The sequence below is a fragment of the Geotrypetes seraphini genome, chromosome 1, assembly GCF_902459505.1.
Source record: "Geotrypetes seraphini chromosome 1, aGeoSer1.1, whole genome shotgun sequence".
Taxonomy (NCBI): domain Eukaryota; kingdom Metazoa; phylum Chordata; class Amphibia; order Gymnophiona; family Dermophiidae; genus Geotrypetes; species Geotrypetes seraphini.
The window spans coordinates 251,204,771-251,223,772 of NC_047084.1; the positions used below are offsets into that span (position 1 = coordinate 251,204,771).

At 44.3% G+C, this 19,002-nt stretch overlaps 1 protein-coding gene across 1 annotated transcript; it reads left to right on the forward strand.

Moving 5' to 3' along the window:
* The first annotated feature begins 3,000 nt into the window (after positions 1-3,000).
* Positions 3,001-3,408, forward strand: LOC117367148 (uncharacterized mitochondrial protein AtMg00860-like). Its single transcript, XM_033959464.1, has one exon. It carries the CDS (start codon positions 3,001-3,003, stop codon positions 3,406-3,408), a length of 408 nt encoding a protein of 135 aa, XP_033815355.1.
* Positions 3,409-19,002: the final 15,594 nt, after the last annotated feature.

Genomic DNA, 19,002 nt, shown 5'->3' on the forward strand with positions numbered 1-19,002 from the left:
TGTCTCTTCCCTTGCCCCTAACAGGAAGAATTGAAGAGAATACTACCTGTGCTCCTGTCTGCTTCAGCCTCTCCCCCAGAGCTCCGAAGTCTCTAGCTATGCCCTCCAGAGTGTTCTTGGCAGTATCATTCGTTCCGACGTGGATGAGCAGCATTGGGAAGTGGTCCTTGGGCCTGAGAAGCCTATCGAGACAGGCTGTCACATCTCGTATTCTGGCTCCAGGCAGACAGCAGACCTCCCTCGACTGCATATCTGGTCTGCATATTGGTCCCTCGGTGCCCCTCAACATGGAGTCCCCTATGACTATTACTCTGCGCTTCCTGGGAAGGATTTGGAATGAGGCATATCAAAACCTTGGCCTACCACCCTCAGGCCAATGGGATGGTAGAGCGGTTTAACCAAACCCTCAAGCAGATGTTAAAGAAAGGGGTCGGAAAGGAGCCAAAAGATTGATATTTGTTGGTGCCCTTCGCTCTCTTTGCAACCCGCGAGAAAGTGCAGGACTCCCTAGGGTTGAACCCTTATGAGCTACTGTTTGGGCGCTCTCTCCTAGAGTGGTGTTGGACATTGTGACAAATCTACTGCATCCCTGAGGTTTATCACAGGGAAATATAGTAAATCATACAAACCCCGGTGCAGAAGGGCTGACCAGGTCAGTGCCCAAGAGATTAATTCAGCTGACTACCCTGTAAGCAGTGAGGAAGACATGGAGACAGAACAAGAAAGCTTTGCTTTACCTAAGTTAGTGTCTAGGCAAAAGCAGAAATCTCTGCTCTCTCATTATCCAATGCCTGGGAAGCAGAAGGCAGACAAGCAGTTTTCCCTGAGAGAAATATTACAAGCAGAGGGAAGGAAAGCCCTTCCCCACCCAGTCAGAGGGGGAGTGGTTTCTTCATTCTGGCTCTGTAGAGAGTTAGAGAGGACGGAGGAGGAAGAGAGCCCTCGAGGAGGAGAGCCCTTGAGGCAGGAGTAGTGCAGAGGCAGGGAGCCCAGCGTGAGGCTGTGCTTGCCTGGAAGCAGCCAGGGCAGCTTGCTGAGTCCGATTGGGACATGAAGGAGGAACAGGTTGGGAACTCTCCTTCAGAATCCTGTATGCCTGAGCCTATGATGATTGAAGAGAGTAGTGCTCCGATTGAAACACAGCCTGAACAAATGGAGATTGCATAAGAACTGTGAGTCCATGGGAAAAGATTCTTTTACCTTGCTGTTTCTCTGCTGTCTCACTGATAAATGGGGAAAGTGTTATGGCAGGAGTTGTAATATTGAAAACTACCAAGTTTGCTCCTGATTAACTGGCTGGATAAAGCACAAGAGCCTATAAGGTTTTTCTGTACAAACCTTAGCTAAAACAAACGCTGTGCAGAAAGACAGCCTGGAATTGCTCTGGTTTCATGTTACCAAACCTCCGTGCATGCTTACAGCTGTTAGTTGATTACTATAGCAACCAGTGAAAGACAATTAGCCCAGCCTGCCTTAGAAGTTGGATAAAACTCTGACTAGAAGACTGCTCCCTCTGTCTGCTTGTTAACTACAGCTCAAGCTTAAGGAATAGTTTCTATCTAGCCATTTTCAGCAGGACTTTATTAAAGCTGAAAGAACCTTGGACTTTGAGGGCAGATAGCCTACCTAATTATAAGACTCTGGTGAAGAGAAATGCTAGGACTGTGTTGCATTTGATAAAGCCCAGAGCAGACTGAATTATATTTTGGTTTTGAAGAATTCTTTTCTCATTTGTAAAGTTCATGCCACCAATGGAACCGGGATTACTTTGTGTTGCTGAGGCCAGTGGCCTAATAAAGCTTATAATTTTCACTGAAGCCATTCTGACTCATGGATTTTCTATAAAGGAACACACACCGATCCCTACTTCAAAGGGGCTCACGCCAGAGTTTAAGTCATGTGTCACTGCCAGGCAGCCTAAACCGCTCGGCGAAAGCATAGATGGTGACAACATGCTTAGGGTTGGATGGGATTTTCCAGAAGAAACTGGTAGTAACATCACCTCCTACTTGGCACGGCTTAAGGAGGGATTGAAGCAAGCTATAAGCCAGGGCAAGGAAAAGATAGAGTGGAGCCAACGTCAAAAGGTTTATTATGATAGGAAGGCAAAGTCACGACAGTTACAGGTGGGAGACCATGTAATGGTACTAGTTCCCACAGACCCACATAAGTTCTTGGCTCAGTGGAAAGGCCCGTTTAGGATCACGGATAAAGTGGGGGATGTGGATTACCGAGTAAGGGATAATAAAGGTCGCTTTCAGAAGTACCACATTAATCTACTTAAGCCCTGGAAAGACAGGAAGGGCCTGGCTCTTCTTGCTCAGCAGGGACAGGAGGAGGATTTGGGACCACAAGTGGCAGAATTTGAGATGCAAGGGGAGGTGAACTTAGGGACTGACCTCTCCCAAGGGCATTATCAGCAAGTACATTCATCGAGCAATTTGGTGATGTATTTTTGCCACTACCAGGGACAACCGACCTAGTGACCCATGATAATATAACGAATCCGGGCAAGGTGGTACGAGTGCAGCCCTACAGGCTCTCAGAAGAGAAGAAAAACGTAGTGTAGGAACTGGTCCAAGAAATGCTGGCCCTGGGAGTAATAGAGCCTTCGCAGAGTCCTTGCTGTAGTCCTATCGTGATAGTCCACAAGGCTGATGGTACACCAAGGTTCTGCATTGATTTTAGGCAATTGAATGAAGTGTCCCAGTTCGATGCCTTCCCTATGCCAAGGGTAGATGAGTTATTAGATAGGCTGGGGCAAGCCCAATTCCTAACAACTTTAGATTTAACAAAGGGGTATTGGCAGATCCCGCTCACAGACTCCGTGCGCCCCAAAATGGTGTTCAGCACCCCAAGGGGGTTGTTCCAGTTTAAGCGGATGCCTTTTGGCCTTCATGGGGCTGCTAGAACTTGTCAGCATTTAATCCGCAAAGTGTTTAGGGACCACTAAGACTATGCGGATGCATATATCGACGACATCATAATCCATTCGGCGACATGGGAGCAACATTTAGGGCACTTGGCAGCTGTGCTGAAGGCTTTGAGGGGGCACGGTTGACATCAAACCCAAAAAAGTATTTTGTGGCCCAGCGGGAGGTCAGGTACTTAGGGTACATTGTGGGAAAAGGGCACATAAGACCCATAGTGGATAAAGTGGAATGTATCCGTACATACCCGAAGCCCAACAATAAGAAACAACTAAGAGCCTTTTTGGGGCTCATAGGATACTACAGGCGGTTTATCCCACATTTCGCATCACATGCAGGGCCACTTACTGACATGCTGAAGAAGGGAAACCCTGAGACCTTGCATTGGGGAACCTCTAGCAGCCAGGCCTTTGAGGCACTGAAGAACAAGCTATGTACACGGCCAGTTTTGAGGGCCATCGATTTCTCCCGACCATAGTGTTACATACGGACGCATCAGGCACAGGGTTGGGGCAGTTCTTAGTCAGGAGGAGCAGGGGGTAGAACACCCCATACTCTCTCTTAGCAGGAAATTGCATCCAAACAAAAAAGGTATGCTATAGTGGAGCAGGAGTGCCTGGCTGTAAAATGGATGGTCCAGGTGCTTGAACATTACCTCCAAGACAGAGCATTCACGCTGGTTACTGATCATGCTGCTCTGAAGTGGCTTAATACCATGCACAATAATAATGTGAGACTTACAAGATGGTACTTGGCCCTTCAGACATTTAACTTCAAGATGGTACATCAGCCAGGGAAGCTGAGTTCTTCTTGGTCAGGGAAGGCAAGATATATTACAGGGAAGGCCAAGGTCCCAAGGCAACCTGTTATAATGCAGTGCTGCTATCTGCGACAATCAATTAGAGGGACCATGGGGAGAGAGAACGAGGGGCAGAAGCCAGAAATGGGAAGGGGAGGGAGAAGAAAAGGGACAAAATGCTGGACTTATAGGATAGAAACATAGAAAAAAGCAGCAGAAAAGGGCTATAGCCCACCAAGTCTGCCCATTCCAAGTATCCCCTCTCCTGAATTTACTCCCTTAAAGATCCCACTTGAGTATCCCATTTTCTCTTAAAATCCGTCACGCTGCTGGCCTTTATCACCTGGAGTGGGAGTCTGTTCCAATGATCCACTACTCTTTCGGTGAAGAAGTACTTCCTGGAGTCGCCATGAAACTTCCCTCCCCTGATTTTCAGCGGATGCCCTCTGGTGGTCGAGGGTCCCATGAGCCAGAAGATATCATCTTCTGACTCGATGCGTCCCGTGATGTACTTATATGTTTCAATCATATCTCCCCATTCTCTTCTTTCCTCAAGTGAGTACAGCCGCAATTTTTTAAATCTTTCTTCATACATGAGATCCTTGAGCCCCAAGACCATCCTGGTGGCCGTTCGCTGAACCGACTCGATCCTCAGCACGTCCTTTCGGTAGTGTGGTCTCCAAAACTGAACACAGTACAAATTTGGATGGAGGGGTAAAGAGAAGTACTGAACCCATGACTGTTCCTGACACATACAAACCAGAAGTCCAGACAATGCTTAAGAGTGTTGGGAGCTAGCAGCTAGGGAGACTTACCTCCTCTTTTACAAAACCGCGCTAGCGACTGCCGCGCAGCAACAGTCCCGAAGCCCTTTAAATCTCTATGGGCTTTGGGGCCCTTATCGCAGAAGCCAGCGCTAAACGACTTCATAAAAGAGGCCCTTAGCCTTTCCAAGCTAGAGAATGGCATGGAGACAAATTTGTACCAGTAAGAACTCAGTTTCCCCACCCCGTCCCCACGGGTTTTGTCACTGTCCCTATCCCATGCCTGTAAGCTCTGCCTTAACCACACAAGCCTCAAACACATAATTTTAAAGTGTTTGAGGTTTGTGCAGAAGAGGACAGAGCTTTTAGGAATGGGTCAGGAACAGGAAAAGAACTAGCTGGGATGGGAAAATGAGTTCCTGCGGGGACGGGGAAAAATTTGTCCCCATGTCATTCTCTATTCCAACTTCTTATACTCAGCACCTGTTTATAATTGTAAAACAGATGCTCCTTCCAGATGTGCTGCCACATGCATGTGCACTCCTGCATATATTTTAGAAAAGGCTCTATGTCATCAGATCCTTTTCTAATGGAACTGTGCATGTCCCAATCTGGGGGTATCAATTCCGATTTCTATGTTCTATCTAAAATGGCACTGCTAACACAGCAAATAAAGATCTCAATCTACCATATAAAAATGGAGGAAAAAAAGCCTCAGAAGTCCAGAAGTGATTTGGTGCTACATAGCACTGTACTTTAACACCTCATCTCTAGGCAAAAACACCATCCATGTACACTTTGACACAACGTGTGATATATTGAAGAATAAACAACAGACAAGGAAATTTGAATGATCCAACCAATAGCAAAAATACCCTTTATAGCAAAAATAATGGAAAAAAGTTTTTAATCAAGTCTCTGAATTCATTGAGAAAACTGGAACTTTACACCCACATCAAAAAAGCTTTCGACAACATCATTCGACCGAACATTCATTAATAGGTCTGACATCCTCTGTTCTTTACTTTCTGGATCATCATCAATCTGTTCTTCTCATATCCTTAGATTTATCTTCAGCTTTTGACACTATAGATCATCATCTCCTTCTAAGCAGACTCAGATCCTTAGGAATAACTGATGTTTTTTCAATGGCTTCAGTCATATTTTTCTGAGTGTTCATCAAAAGTAATATTCAATCAATAACTCATCTTTTAATACAAGTTTCTGGATTCCTTAAGGTTCAATTTTATCACCCTTATTATTTAATGCATTTTTGGCCCCTCTGTTAACTCTTAGTCAATCTATTGGATTTACACCATTCACATATGCTGATGGTGTTCAACTTTTGTATCTCCTCGATTCAAATTCTACCGAAGAAATCTCATCAGTCAATGAGAAAATATTGAAAATTTATAAATGGTTACATGACAACAAACTAGTTCTTAATACATCCAAAACAGAGGTTATGTTAGTCCCATGTAGGATAGGGCAAAAATTAGGATCGTACATTAACATCAATAAAATAATAATAAAGGAAGTTTCAAAGGTTAAGATACTTGGAGTTATTCTGGACCAGAAATTGAATTATCACGAGCAAATAAGTTCATTGATTATAAGCTGTTTTTACAGCTATTGATTTGATCATTATCCTCATTCCTTGACGAATCATCATTGAATATTCTAATTAACTTGCTAGTCATATCAAAAATAAACTACTGTAATGCCATGTATAAGGGCTCCTTTTACTAAGCTGCGGTAACGTTTTTAGCGCACACTGCAGATTAGCGTGCGCTAACCCCCACGCTATGTGGAGAAACTAACCCCAGCTCAATGGAGGCGTTAGCGTCTAGCACATGCGGCAATTTAGCGCAGGCTAAGCGCGCACTAAAACCACTAGCGCAGCTTAGTAAAAGGAACCCTTAAAAAATATACAGATTACAAATCCTACAAAATACCATAATAAAAATAACTACCAAAAAGAAAAAATTTGATCATGCCATTCCCCTATTAAAAGAAGCACATTACATACAAAACGCTAATGAATAAAGCTCCTACATTTTTTGAAAAACTTATATTTCCTTATGTTCCAACAAGATCTTTAAGGTCTGAGAAATCTCTCCTCTCAGTCCCCTAAAATTAATTTACACGAGGAGGGACATGATCTTCTCTGTTACATAGAAACATAGAAGATGACGGCAGAAAAGGGCTACAGCCCATCAAGTCTGCCCACTCTGCTTACCCACCCCCTGTCTATGCCCTAATGACCCAATTTCCTTATCTTGACCCTCGTAGGGATCCCACATGAGTATCCCATTTATTCTTAAAGTCTGGCACGCTGTCTGCCTCGATCACCTGCACTGGAAGCTTGTTCCAATGATCAACCACTCTCTCTGTGAAGAAATACTTTCTGGTGTCGCCATGAAATTTTCCGCCCCTGAGTTTGAGCGGGTGCCCTCTTGTGGCCGAGGGTCCCTTGAGAAAGAAAATATCATCTTCCACTTCGACACGTCCCGTGAGGTACTTAAATGTTTCGATCATGTCTCCCCTCTCCCTACGTTCCTCAAGAGTGTAGAGCTGCAATTTGTTCAGTCTCTCTTCGTACAGCACCACAAACTTGGAACTCGCTTCCAATTTATATTAGGGAAGAAAAATCACTTAGTAAGTTCAAAGGTCTCTTAAAAAGCTGGCTCTATAATGACACTTTCTACTGAGCTGCTTGAAATTTCCCTATGACTAGAATCTTCTAAATGAAAATTAAGTGGGTAACTATTCTCATCCTACTGTTTTAACCTTTATGTTCATTTTATTTGTTTATGAATTGTAATTAAACCTATCTTCCTCTTGTGTCCTGTAGTGTCATAGTTTTAGCAATTGTGTGGTTTTTTGTTTTCTACCCTGATTTTATTTCTATTTGTAAATTGCATTGAATTATGATATTGCAGTCAAATCAAATTTTTAAATAAACTTGAAACTTGTTGTGTTAGCAGTGCAGTTTGAGTGTTTCCTATCTAAAATGGGCCATTTAGAGTGCACTAATTCTCACTTAAATTGCATAGCATGAAACAGGGCGGGGAATAGTTAGAGAATATGCCCTGCAGTTAACAAATGGTAATTTACTGTGTCCTAACCATAAACACAGCAAACACTGCAGAACATGTAATGCTATCTCAGTAAGTAATATTAAGTGCATCTGGGTTATCTGCAGTTCTGTTAGTATTAGAGAGCTGCACGGGAACGGGGACGACGGGAATCCCGTGGGACCCGCGGGCATCCCGCGGGTTCCCCCTTTGGGTCACGGGGATCCCGTGGGGACGCCCCTAGGGTCGCGGGGATCCCGTGGGGACGCCCCCCTAGGGTCGCGGGGATCCCGTGGGGACGCCTCCGAGCGTCGCGGGGTTCCTGCGGGGCTGGATGTACTCAGTCGCGCGGCTCTTCTCTCTACCTTCTCTGCTTGCAGCACAGAGCCGAACGGAAGTCTTCCCGACGTCAGCGCTGACGTCGGAGGGGAGGGAGGGCTTAAAGCTTAAAGCCCTCCCTCCCTCCGACGTCAGCGCTGACGTCGGGAAGACTTCCGTTCGGCTCTGTGCTGCAGGCAGTGCAGGTAAGGAGGAGAGTAGCCTCGCGGTTCGAGTGGCTACCAAGGGACGGGGCGGTCCGCCCCGCCACACCCCACCCCGGTTGCAGCACAGCCGGCCAGGTCCCCTTACTTTTGTGGCACTTCCCCGACCGACCGACAACAGCCCCGGTCCGACAATCCTCCCTGCCCTGTAGCCGCGAATCTAAATTATCTTCTTACAGCAGCTGTAATAAGGTAATTTAGATTCGCAGTTAAGGGCAGGGAGGTTTGTCGGACCGGGGCTGTTGTCAGTCGGTCGGGGAAGTGCCACAAAAGTAAGGGGACCTGGCCGGCTGTGCTGCACCCGGGGCGGTAGAGAAGGAGGGGGGGAGAAGGACGCTGAAAGCACTTGAAGACAGAGGAGGGAGAAGGACGCTGAAAGCACATGGGGGAATACAAAGGGGTGGAGAAGGACGCTGAAAGGCCCTGGGAAGGGCGGGGGGGAGGGGGAAGGACTCTGAAAGCACTTGTGGAAGACAGAGGGGGGAGAAGGATGCTGAAAGCACATGGGGAAGACAAAGGGGTGGAGAAGGACGCTGAAAGGACATGGGGAAGATAAAGGGGTGGAGAAGGACGCTGAAAGGCCATGGGAAGGGCGGGGGGGGGGAAAGGACTCTGAAAGCACTTGTGGAAGACAGAGGGGGGAGAAGGATGCTGAAAGCACATGGGGAAGACAAAGGGGTGGAGAAGGACGCTGAAAGGACATGGGGAAGACGGGGGGGGTGGAGAAGGACGCTGAAAGGCCATGGGGAAGACAGAGAGGGAGAAGGACGCTGATAGGACATGGGGAAGCAGAGGGGGGAGAAGGACACTGAAAGCACATGCGGAAGACAGAGGGGGGAGAAGGACGCTGACAGGACATGGGGAAGATGGGGGGAGAAGGACGCTGAAAGGAAATGGGGAAGAGAGAGTAGGGAGAAGACACTGGCAGGGAAGAAGACAGATGCCAGACTATGGGGGGAGCGGAGAGAAGAAGATGGGTGCCAGACCAATTTGGAAGGGGGAAGAAAGGGAGAGGCACAGTAACAGAGCAAATGGAAGATGCAGAAGGAAGAGAGACAGTGGATGGAAGGAATTGAATGAGAACATGAGGAAAGCAGAAACCAGGCAACAAAGGTAGGAAAAGAATTATATTTCTTTTTTTTTATTTTGCTTCAGGATAAAGTAGTATATTAGTTGTATTGATAAAAATTTATAAACATTAGAGGCTCTGGTAGAAACCCATTTGCAAAGTATGTATTCTTCCCAATTAATATTTTCAAATTAATAAAGTCTTTTTGCTTATTTGTAAATGGTTTCTACCAGAGCCTTTAATTCAGTAGCATAATTAAATGAAATAACTATTTCTGAAGTTTATAGGGACGGGCGGGGACGGAGGGGATTCCTCATGGGGACGGGTGGGGACGGGTGGGACTTTGGCGGGGACGGGTGGGGACGGGTGGGATTTCTGTCCCCGCGCAACTCTCTAGTTAGTATATGCTAAATATTTTTTCCCTTCATAGGCAGATGGTGGAAACATCCCCAACAGTTAATACAAAAGTTACTCTATAGTAATTTGAACAAATATTGCATAGTAACTGCAAAACCTTTCTCTTAATGTTTTTCAAAGCCTTCTGTGAAGTAAAATTACACATGGGACTAGCCCTAGTAGACACTCCTACTCCATCTTCAACACAAAGCTCTTTATCATTTACAGGGTAAAACACTTTCCCTACCATACCTGGAATCTGTTGTAACAAGAGCACATTTAAGACACAACCAATAACATACATCATCTTGTCAAGGCCTTGCCTCTGAACCCATTACAATGAATGCCTTCTTTGTTGTTTCATTATATGACTTAATCCTTTTTGTAACGTAATGTTCTCTAGTTTCATACTTGAATAATCATTTACTTTTGTAGAACTTCATTAATGAGCAGTAATTGAACCAAATTAAATGCCTCAGCGATACCACTCCAACTTGCAATATTACTTTTTCTTTCTTTCTCCAACTTTCAGTCCAGGCTAGTAGCTAATAACTACATTCACTGGATTATATGTAGGTTAAACCAACATAACATGCAAAGTTTCCAATGATGATAGCATGCACCAGCTTTTGAGATTGCGTTGGTCCCTTCTCTAGCTGTCAATCCTACTTAAAATATTTCCTTTAAAAAGAATATACACACTGTAAATCTAACAGAGATCTAGTGAAATTAAGGGAATTGTTACTGTAATACTCTATCACATTGTATTCATATTGCCTTTTATTTTTAATATTACATATACATATATACCCTGATTCTATATATGGTGACTAAAGTGTGCGTAACTACAGCTGCATTGTTAAATTACACACACGACTTGTTTAAGGAGACAATCGGTGTCAATAATTGGCCACTACAAGCAATTATCGGCTCAATTGGCACTAATTAGGATTTACACGCACAACTTTCTAATCGTATTTTATAAAGTGGTGTGTGTAAATTCTAATGTGTGCATCTAAAATAGGGGCGTGGAAAAGGCATGAGTGGGCTTGGGCATTCCTATAAATGTGTGCACTGTTTTAGAATAAGCTTGATCCATGCAGAATTTAGGTGTGGGCATTTATTTTAGTTGCAGGGTGGCTGCTACACGTATTCTATAAACCATGACTAAATTTAGGCATGGTTTATGAATAGCACTAAGAACGTTTTTGTTCAGCACCAAATTTTTCGGTGTCATATATTGAATCTGGTCCACATTGGGTTGTAGAAGCCTACTAGCTTAACTAGTTCCAACGATAATTGTCACCCCACAACAGAGGACTTGGCAACTTACTTTAAAGAGAACATTAGAAAATACAGGATACAATTATAGCATCTGATATGAATGAGGTTGCTACTGGGGATAAAAGTGATAGGTTAGCTATAGCAACTGTTAGAATCTGGGATTTAGATAAATGTTTAGCACAGAGATGGTATTTAGCACTTTGATTTCAGAAGTTAGAACTTGGTTAGGGATATGGATTCAAGCATTATTAATTAATTTGATCTAGCTGCTGCATTTTAGTTGAAAATTTTAGTTGAAAATTATGTTTTATTGTATTGCTTGGAAGAATTAGGAATTTCAGGTACTGAAATAGTACTGAAATAGTTTAAGGACTTTTTGACAAATAGATCTTCTAGAGTAAAATGAAAAGCTTTTGGCACATGAAATGTGGGCTTCCATAGGGTTCTCCACTGTCTCCCATTTTATTCAATGCATTGTCACCTTGTTTTATCTTCTTTAGGTAACAAATTGGACGAGTTGGAAGTATTTATACTTATGCAGATATCAACCTACTCATGGTAACAGAGAAAAGTGAGCAGTAAGGGACCAGCTTCTGCCATGTAGCTCATCTGAATAGAGAAACAGGAATAAGGGGGAAGATACCGATTGTGAAAGAGGCAGGGACAGATGTTATCCATGGGACATGAAGAGGTGGAAAGGAGGGAGAGCACGCTTGAAGAGAAACAGCCAAATATTGTGGAGGCATAAGAATAACTATACTGGATCAGACCAATGGACAATCTAGCCCAGTATCCTGTTTCCAACAGAGGTCCAATTGAGGCCACACAAGTACATGGCAGAAACCCAAATAACAGTAACATTCCAGGACAAACAGTGGCTTCCCCCATGTCTGTCTCAATAATGGAATTTTCTTCTAGGAACTTGTCCAAATCTTTTTTAAATCAATACGCTGACATTACATCTTCTAGCAACGAGTTCCAGAGCTTAACTATTCGAGTGAAAAAGTATTTCCTCTTATTTGTTTTAAAAGTATGTATTTCCATGTAAATTGAATGTCCCTTGATTTGTGTACTTTTTGAAAGGGTGAAATGCTTACCCGTGCTATACCACTCAGGATTTTGTAGATATCAGTCATACCACCCTAGACATCTATTTTCCAAGCTGACGAGCCCCAGCCTCTTTAGTCTTTGCTAATATGAGAGGAGTTCCATCTCCTTTATCTTTGAATCTTTTCTAATTTTGCTATATCTTTTTTCAGATACAGTGACCAGAACTGTGCACAATACTCAAGGTGAGATCTCACCATGGAGTGATACGGAGGCATTATAATATTCTTAGTCTTATTTAATATCTCTTTCCTAATAATTCCTAGCATCTTGTTTACTTTTTTTGCCACCCACATCTTTTTCTTGGGTGTTGACCCTAGCATAAGGTAACTAAAATTTGGATTATTCTTCACGATATGCATCACTTTGCATCTGTCCACATTAAATCCAAGTTTCCAATTTTGTTTAGCATGTCCTACTCTGCCCAATGACAGACCTCCTGGGTGGTTTATAATCTAAAAACATAAATTAGAGTAGGGTGACAGACATAGACAACACAGCAAAAGGTAAAGGGATAGAACTACAATGGCAATATACGATAGTGGGGAGGAAAACATGAGGTGGCTAGCATCATTTAGCTCAGTGGTTCCCAACCCTGTCCTGGAAGACCACCAGGCCAGTCGGGTTTTCAGGATAGCCCCAATGAATATGCATGGAACATATTTGCATTCCTGGCACCTCCATTATATGCAGATCTCTCTCATGCATATTCATTAGGGCTAGCCTGAAAACCCAACTGGTCTGGGGGTCCTCCAGGACAGAGTTGGGAACTACTGATTTAGCTCACATGAGGAGGGACGTAGGATTTAACAAAGGGCATCACTGAACAGAAAGGTTTTAAGATTTGCCTTGAATTTGTCTAGTGAAGTTGAAGGTTTGTTGGGAGAGAGTTTCAAAGTTCTGGACCCTGAACAGAGAAAGCTGAGTGCCTAATGTGCTCATGTACAACGTGCCAATTATTCAGGACAACCAGACGGTTTTATTGTGTTGATCTTAGTGCTTTTACCAGGATGTAAAGGGTAATGTAACATAAAATGTATGGAGTTTCGCTATTTGTCAAATCTTTGAACACCAGTAATATTACTTTGTAGGTAATACAGTGAGTGACTGGTAGCCAGTGTGCATATTTTAGGAAGGCACTTACGTGATCATAATATAATCATACATATGGATGTTGTGCCCAAGCCTAATTGTGGTGTTCCGAATAATTTGTAATCTACGGGGATCCTTAATGGGAAGGCTATTATAAAGGAAGTTGCAATAGTCTATCCCAGCGTCCCGCAAACTTTGTTGAGCCGCCACACACTAAACTTAGTGGCCGCGACTCAAGGCATCCGGAATTGTGCAGATGTCAATGCGTGATGTCATCATGTTGATGTCCGCACATGCAAGAAGGCCCTCCAGATGGACCTTGAGCTGCCAGTGGGGAGGGGGGGTGCTGGCAGGAAAGAGGCACGGAGACGAGAAGCGCTGGTGCCAGCTGATTGTCTACAGGATGTGCCTCTTGCCGCAAAATGCACGTCCTGTAGGCAATCAGCCAGTGCTGGTGCCTCTCCTCCTCCCCAGTGTCTTACAGTACACTTGAAATCTCAGGATGCACACTAATGTGCCATAGCACCCAGTTTGTGATACACTGGTCTATCCAATTGCTAATTATGGAATGAAACAGGATATTAAGTGCTGGTGGGTAAAGCATGGATCTTACTGAAACAGTTGAAGTCTATGAAAAGATTGTTAAATGACTTGTGAAATTTGGGGTCTAAAGGTAAATGTTGAGTCAAGAATGATTCCAATTACATGAACAGGCTCAGCCAAAGGGACTGGGGTATTGTAAAGCAGGATTGGTGAGGGGAGAGTTCTGGGCTCTTTTCCAGTGAAAAGAATATATTTTGATTTATTGGAGTTCATTGGATTATTTGAGTAAGTCACTTTGAAATCTGAGTGAGCTGACTATTATGTACAGAGATCTCTTAGAGGTCGCAGGTGTAGAAAATTTTGGATGTCATTGCGTAAACATACATTATAAGCACAAGCGATTTGCCCAGACTTAACAAGGGGCAAGAAAAATGTTGAATAAATTGGTGATAGTATAGAGCAAATCTGGGACTGAAAGGATCAAAGGATCAGTTCTGAAAGGTAACTGTGTATTGGCAATTATTCAGATAAGAGAACCAGTCCAGTGCTGTTCCAGTAAGACCGATTTGTTTCAAGCGATGAATACGGATAGAATGCTCTACTAAGTCGAATGGTGTTGAGAGATCCATAGATATCAGAAGTACAGATTTTGTTTGATCTAGAAACATAGATGAAAGTAGTGATTCCTAAGAGTAGTTTCTATACTATGATATTGTTAAAAATCAGTCTGATGAGGGTGAAAAATGTGTCTTTGTAATGTAGTCTAGTATTTGAGAATGAACAACAGCTTCAGCAATCTTTGCAGTGAAAGGGAGCTTCACAATAGTGTGATAATTGTTAGAGTCAGTGTGTGCTATTGTTGCATCCTTAATCTTATGATGTATGCTGACTGATTTCCAGTAATCCAGGAAAAGTTCCTGTTGATAAGCTAAGATTAATCATAGAATGAATGAAGGGGAGCAGAAGGTCTAGTATCGCTTCAGAACTTTAGAGGAAACAGGGCCTGTAAGTCACTGCTGCTGGTTTCATACACTTAACGAGTTTTCTTAGTTCCGATGAAGATGGCAGATTAAAATTGGATAAGTGCCGCAGGGTACTATAGTGGTGGGTGAACCCAGTGTAGGGAGCTGGGAGAAGGTTAGAGGACTGTACATTTTTTTCTTAAATTGCGTATTTGAATCTCTAGATGGGATGCTAATTTTGGGGGGCAGTAATAGTCCATAAGTGCTAAGTGCTCTCAAGGTCTAGTAGAGATAGGCAGTGTTTGGTGCCTTTGTGATTTTGGCTGTATAATATGTTTTCTTGGCGGCTAAGAGTGCATTATTCTATGAATTTGTAATATTTTTGCAGACGGAAAGGGCAGGTAAGCGATGGCGATGCCACCTGCGTTCTGCCTCGGCAAAACTGTTATCTTTTGTGGTTGCAGCTCCATTGTGTGTATGTTTACACAATGACATCCAAAATTTTTTATCCTTTGGACACCTGCGACCTCCAAGAGATATCTGTACTAGAGAATGACACGGGGAGCGATCCCCGCAGCGAACCGCTGCGTGGCTGCGGTTTGGCTGCGGGTTATGGTGACCTCATTAGCAAATCGCCGCAGACGCGGGGACAAATCCTTTCACCGCCCGCAAAAACGGTGAATAGATTTGTCCCCGCAGGCCAATGTCCCCCCTTCTAGGAACCGCTATTTACCTGTGTTTCACCGTGCTCCTCATTTGTCAGATCAACCCTTCCTGCCAATAGAACCCGCCCCCCCCCGACGATCGCCCTCAGCCCTTCATGCCGACAGAACCAGCCCTCCCCAACGATCGCGGCAGGAGGGTACCCATCCCCTCCTGCCTACCCCAACAGCCCCCCCCGACGATCGCAGCAGGAGGATATCCAACCCCTCCTGCCAGCTCCCCAACAGCCCCCCTATGATCACTGGTAGGAGGGTGCCCAACCCCTCCTGCCGGCCCCCCCAACGGCCCCCTATATCGCCAATAGGAGGGTGCCCAACCCCTCCTGCCGGACCCTCCCCCAACAAACCCCGCCATCCCGAAACACCACCCTTAGTCTTACTTTCCAAGTTGGACCGGACAGCTCCTCGCTCGTCTGGCCAGCAGGCCTGCCTCTGTCCAAATGAGGCGGGCCCGCCCCTCCCCTCCCCTGCCTAACCCACAGGATCCTAGGGCCTGATTGGCCCAAGCACCTAAGGCCCCTCCTATAGCGGGAGTGGCTTTAGGTGCCTAGACCAATCAGGCCCTAGGATCCTGTGGGTTGGGCAGGGTAGGGGCGGGCCCGCCTCATTTGGACGGAGGCAAGCCTGCTGGCCATACGTGTGAGGAGCCGTCCGGTCCAACTTGGAAAGTAAGACTAAGGGGGTTCCGGGGTGGGAGGGTTCGTTGGGGGGGGGTCCAGCAGGAGGGGTTGGGTACCCTCCTGCCGGCGATCTTAGGGGAGGCCATTGGGAGGACCGGCAGGAGGGGTTGGGTACCCTTCTGCTGCGATTGTCGGGAGGGCCGTTGGGGGGGGTCTACAGGAGGGGTTGGGTGCCCTCCTGCCGTGATCGCTGGGGGGAGGGGAGACTTGCAGCCGTAGCCGCGGTCACTATGCTAATCACGGCAGGGAGATCTTTGCCGCGATTAGGTACAGCGGCCGCGTCTACTTACCATGTAGGCTAACATTGTAAGCATTTAAAGTACATGTCGTGTTTGTTTTTGCATTGCTAGCCCCAGGGGTGGTGGAAGATTAGTGATTGAAAAACTGTATGAAAAATAACTATTTTAAATTTAGTGATCAAAATGTGTCAGTTTTGAGAATTTATATTAATTAATTTTTTCTCTGCGTGTTTTGTTTTTGTATAGTTATTAACTAATATTTAACTAAGTTTTAAAGAATGTTTCCTTTATACGTAAATAAAGAAAAGTATATAAAATCGTACCCGTTTGAGGCTTTTATGTATGCAGCGGTGACGGTGACGGGGCGGTGAATGGGGTTGCAGTGGCGGTGACGGGGCGGTGAATGGGGTGGCAGTGGCGGTGACGGGGCGGTGAAGGGAATGGCGGTGACGGGGCGGTGCAGAGGATGGTGAGACGGGGACGGGGCGGTGACGGGGACCAATTTTTTCACCGTGTCATTCTCTAATCTGTACATAATAGTAATCTCACTCAGATTTCAAAGTGACTTACTCCAATATAATCTAATGAACTCCAATAAATCAAAATCTCTTCTTTTCACTGTAAAATAGCCCAGAACTCTCCCCTCATCAATCCTGCTTTACAATACCCTAGTCCTTTGGTTGAGCCTGTTCATGTAATTGGAATCATTCTTGACTCAACATTTACGGTAAACAGCCTGCTGATGGAGTGGTAGTGGGGCAAGAGTATCAAGAGCTTTACTAAATTGAGTATTCCACATCTGCCATGTGGATGCCCAGACAACAGTGAAAGGAAGGTGAAGGGAGAATGGATGCTTGGGAAGGACACGTGAGAGGGAGGTAAGAAAAAGAATGGTAAATACTGAGAAAACCAGAGAGACGGGGAAATCTGGAATTTTCTTTGTAGAGATTTTTAACAGCTAGTTTCCCAGTTGGAAGTATATTGGTGTTCTAGGGCAGAGCCTCCCAAACTGTGGGTTGGAACCCCAAATAGGGTTACAATACTTGCTGCTTACTTATGTTTTCTACTGTGCAAAAGTAACTTCAGTGTGGTATCATTGTTTACAGTAACTGTGAAAATGGAGTTTACTAAAGAAGAAAGAGCTATTATCACTTTTTTTTTTCAACAAACTAAACATCTTGGTGTGAAATGACTTCTTGCTGAATTTACAATGATTTGGACACCGAAGAGCTTAAATTAAACTTCTGAAAAAGGTCATTGAAACTGGTACAACAGAATGTTGGAAAAGTAATGACTGAATGGGAAGAACTTGATCAACCCATGATCAATACTGCAATGGGACAGTGATGTGCACATCTCATGCTTCCTTACTTCTACATCTGCTCAAGGAGGACCTTTTTCAACAAAGTCTGAGACTGAAATTAACCTTGGCTCTGCATATTGTTACTAGTTGAAAAATATCAACATACATTTTTACTGAATGTTTATGTTTTGTTCCAGTTTTTTGTTCCAGTATTTTACAAAGTGTGTGAAAACATTAGGCTGTGGTAAAGTGTATCATTTTTGCCTTTTAAAAAAATATATCTCTGCATGTTTACTGAAAATTTGACTTAAACAAATGTGCAATAAATCATTATTAGGTAAAATGTGTGGGTTCCCCATTTTCTAATCACCATGTATATCTATCTAGATACACAGATTCATGCCCCATTAACCTAGATGCCCTCTTATAAAATGAGCCTCTTAGGGGGAAATTCTGTAATTGAGTGCCTCCATTTAGGTACCCCAAGGACATGTGGTGAAAGCCTATTCTATAATGGCACACAGTGACAGACTTAAAGATGGTAATAAATATACTTTGGAGGAAAGGCAGGAGAAGGGAGATATGATAGAGACATGTAAATACCTACATGGCATAAATATGCATGAGGCGAGTCTTTCATTTGAAAGGAAGCTCAGGAATGAGGGCATAGGATGAAGTTAAGAGGTGATAGGCTCAGGAGTAATCTAAGGAGGAGTAGGCATCCCTACTGCCATTTTTGGGGGGTTTGGGGAGGGCAGTGGCTCTGGATTGCCTGGTGCAGGGGGGGGAGTGCATGGCGCAGGGGTGTTCTGCGTGGCAGGAGGGAGTGGGAACCCTCCTGCCAATTTTCTTTCACGCCGCGTTTCTCAGGGGTCATCGGGGAGGGCCGTCATTGGCGGTGGGGAACTTTTTTTTCATGGGACATATTTTGTGTGTGTAACACACGGAAATATATGTGCCACTGGAAAAAAAATCCCCACCAAAACCTGGCAGACCTGTCGGTAACACAGTCAGTTTTTCCGATTGCTAAAACCCTCTTTTTGAGGGGAATAAGCCAAGCGATGTTAGTGCATGGGATTTTAGCTAATTTGCAAGGCCAGATCGGAAAATGGGCGATCGAGGGGAAAAACACACGGTGGGCCGTTTTGTGCATTGGGTCAGTAAAAGCAATTGTTAAAGCTGTAAAAACAGGTTTAACAACGATGGCTGACTTTAGTACATCTAGCCCTTAGTATTCTTCAAAGTTACACACCCAAGGGGGGTTGTAAATGCGGGCATCCTGTTATATACCACTAGTATGGACTTTGTTTAGATCATTTAATAAAAGTTGTACAGTAATTACGAAGAAGGTTTTCAACTTCAACACTGTGTGTCCTAATCACAGCACTGAATTGACAGCTTTAAAATACAAGTCCATGGCAGACTACAGAATGCATGCTATCCCATCGTCTGTGCTTTAATATTTTTGGCGTAGCCAACTGCCACTAGAAGTA

Coding starts and splice junctions, on each gene's coding strand:
- LOC117367148 (XM_033959464.1), top strand. CDS start 3,001: ATGGGAGCAACATTTAGGGCACTTGGCAGCTGTGCTGAAGGCTTTGAG.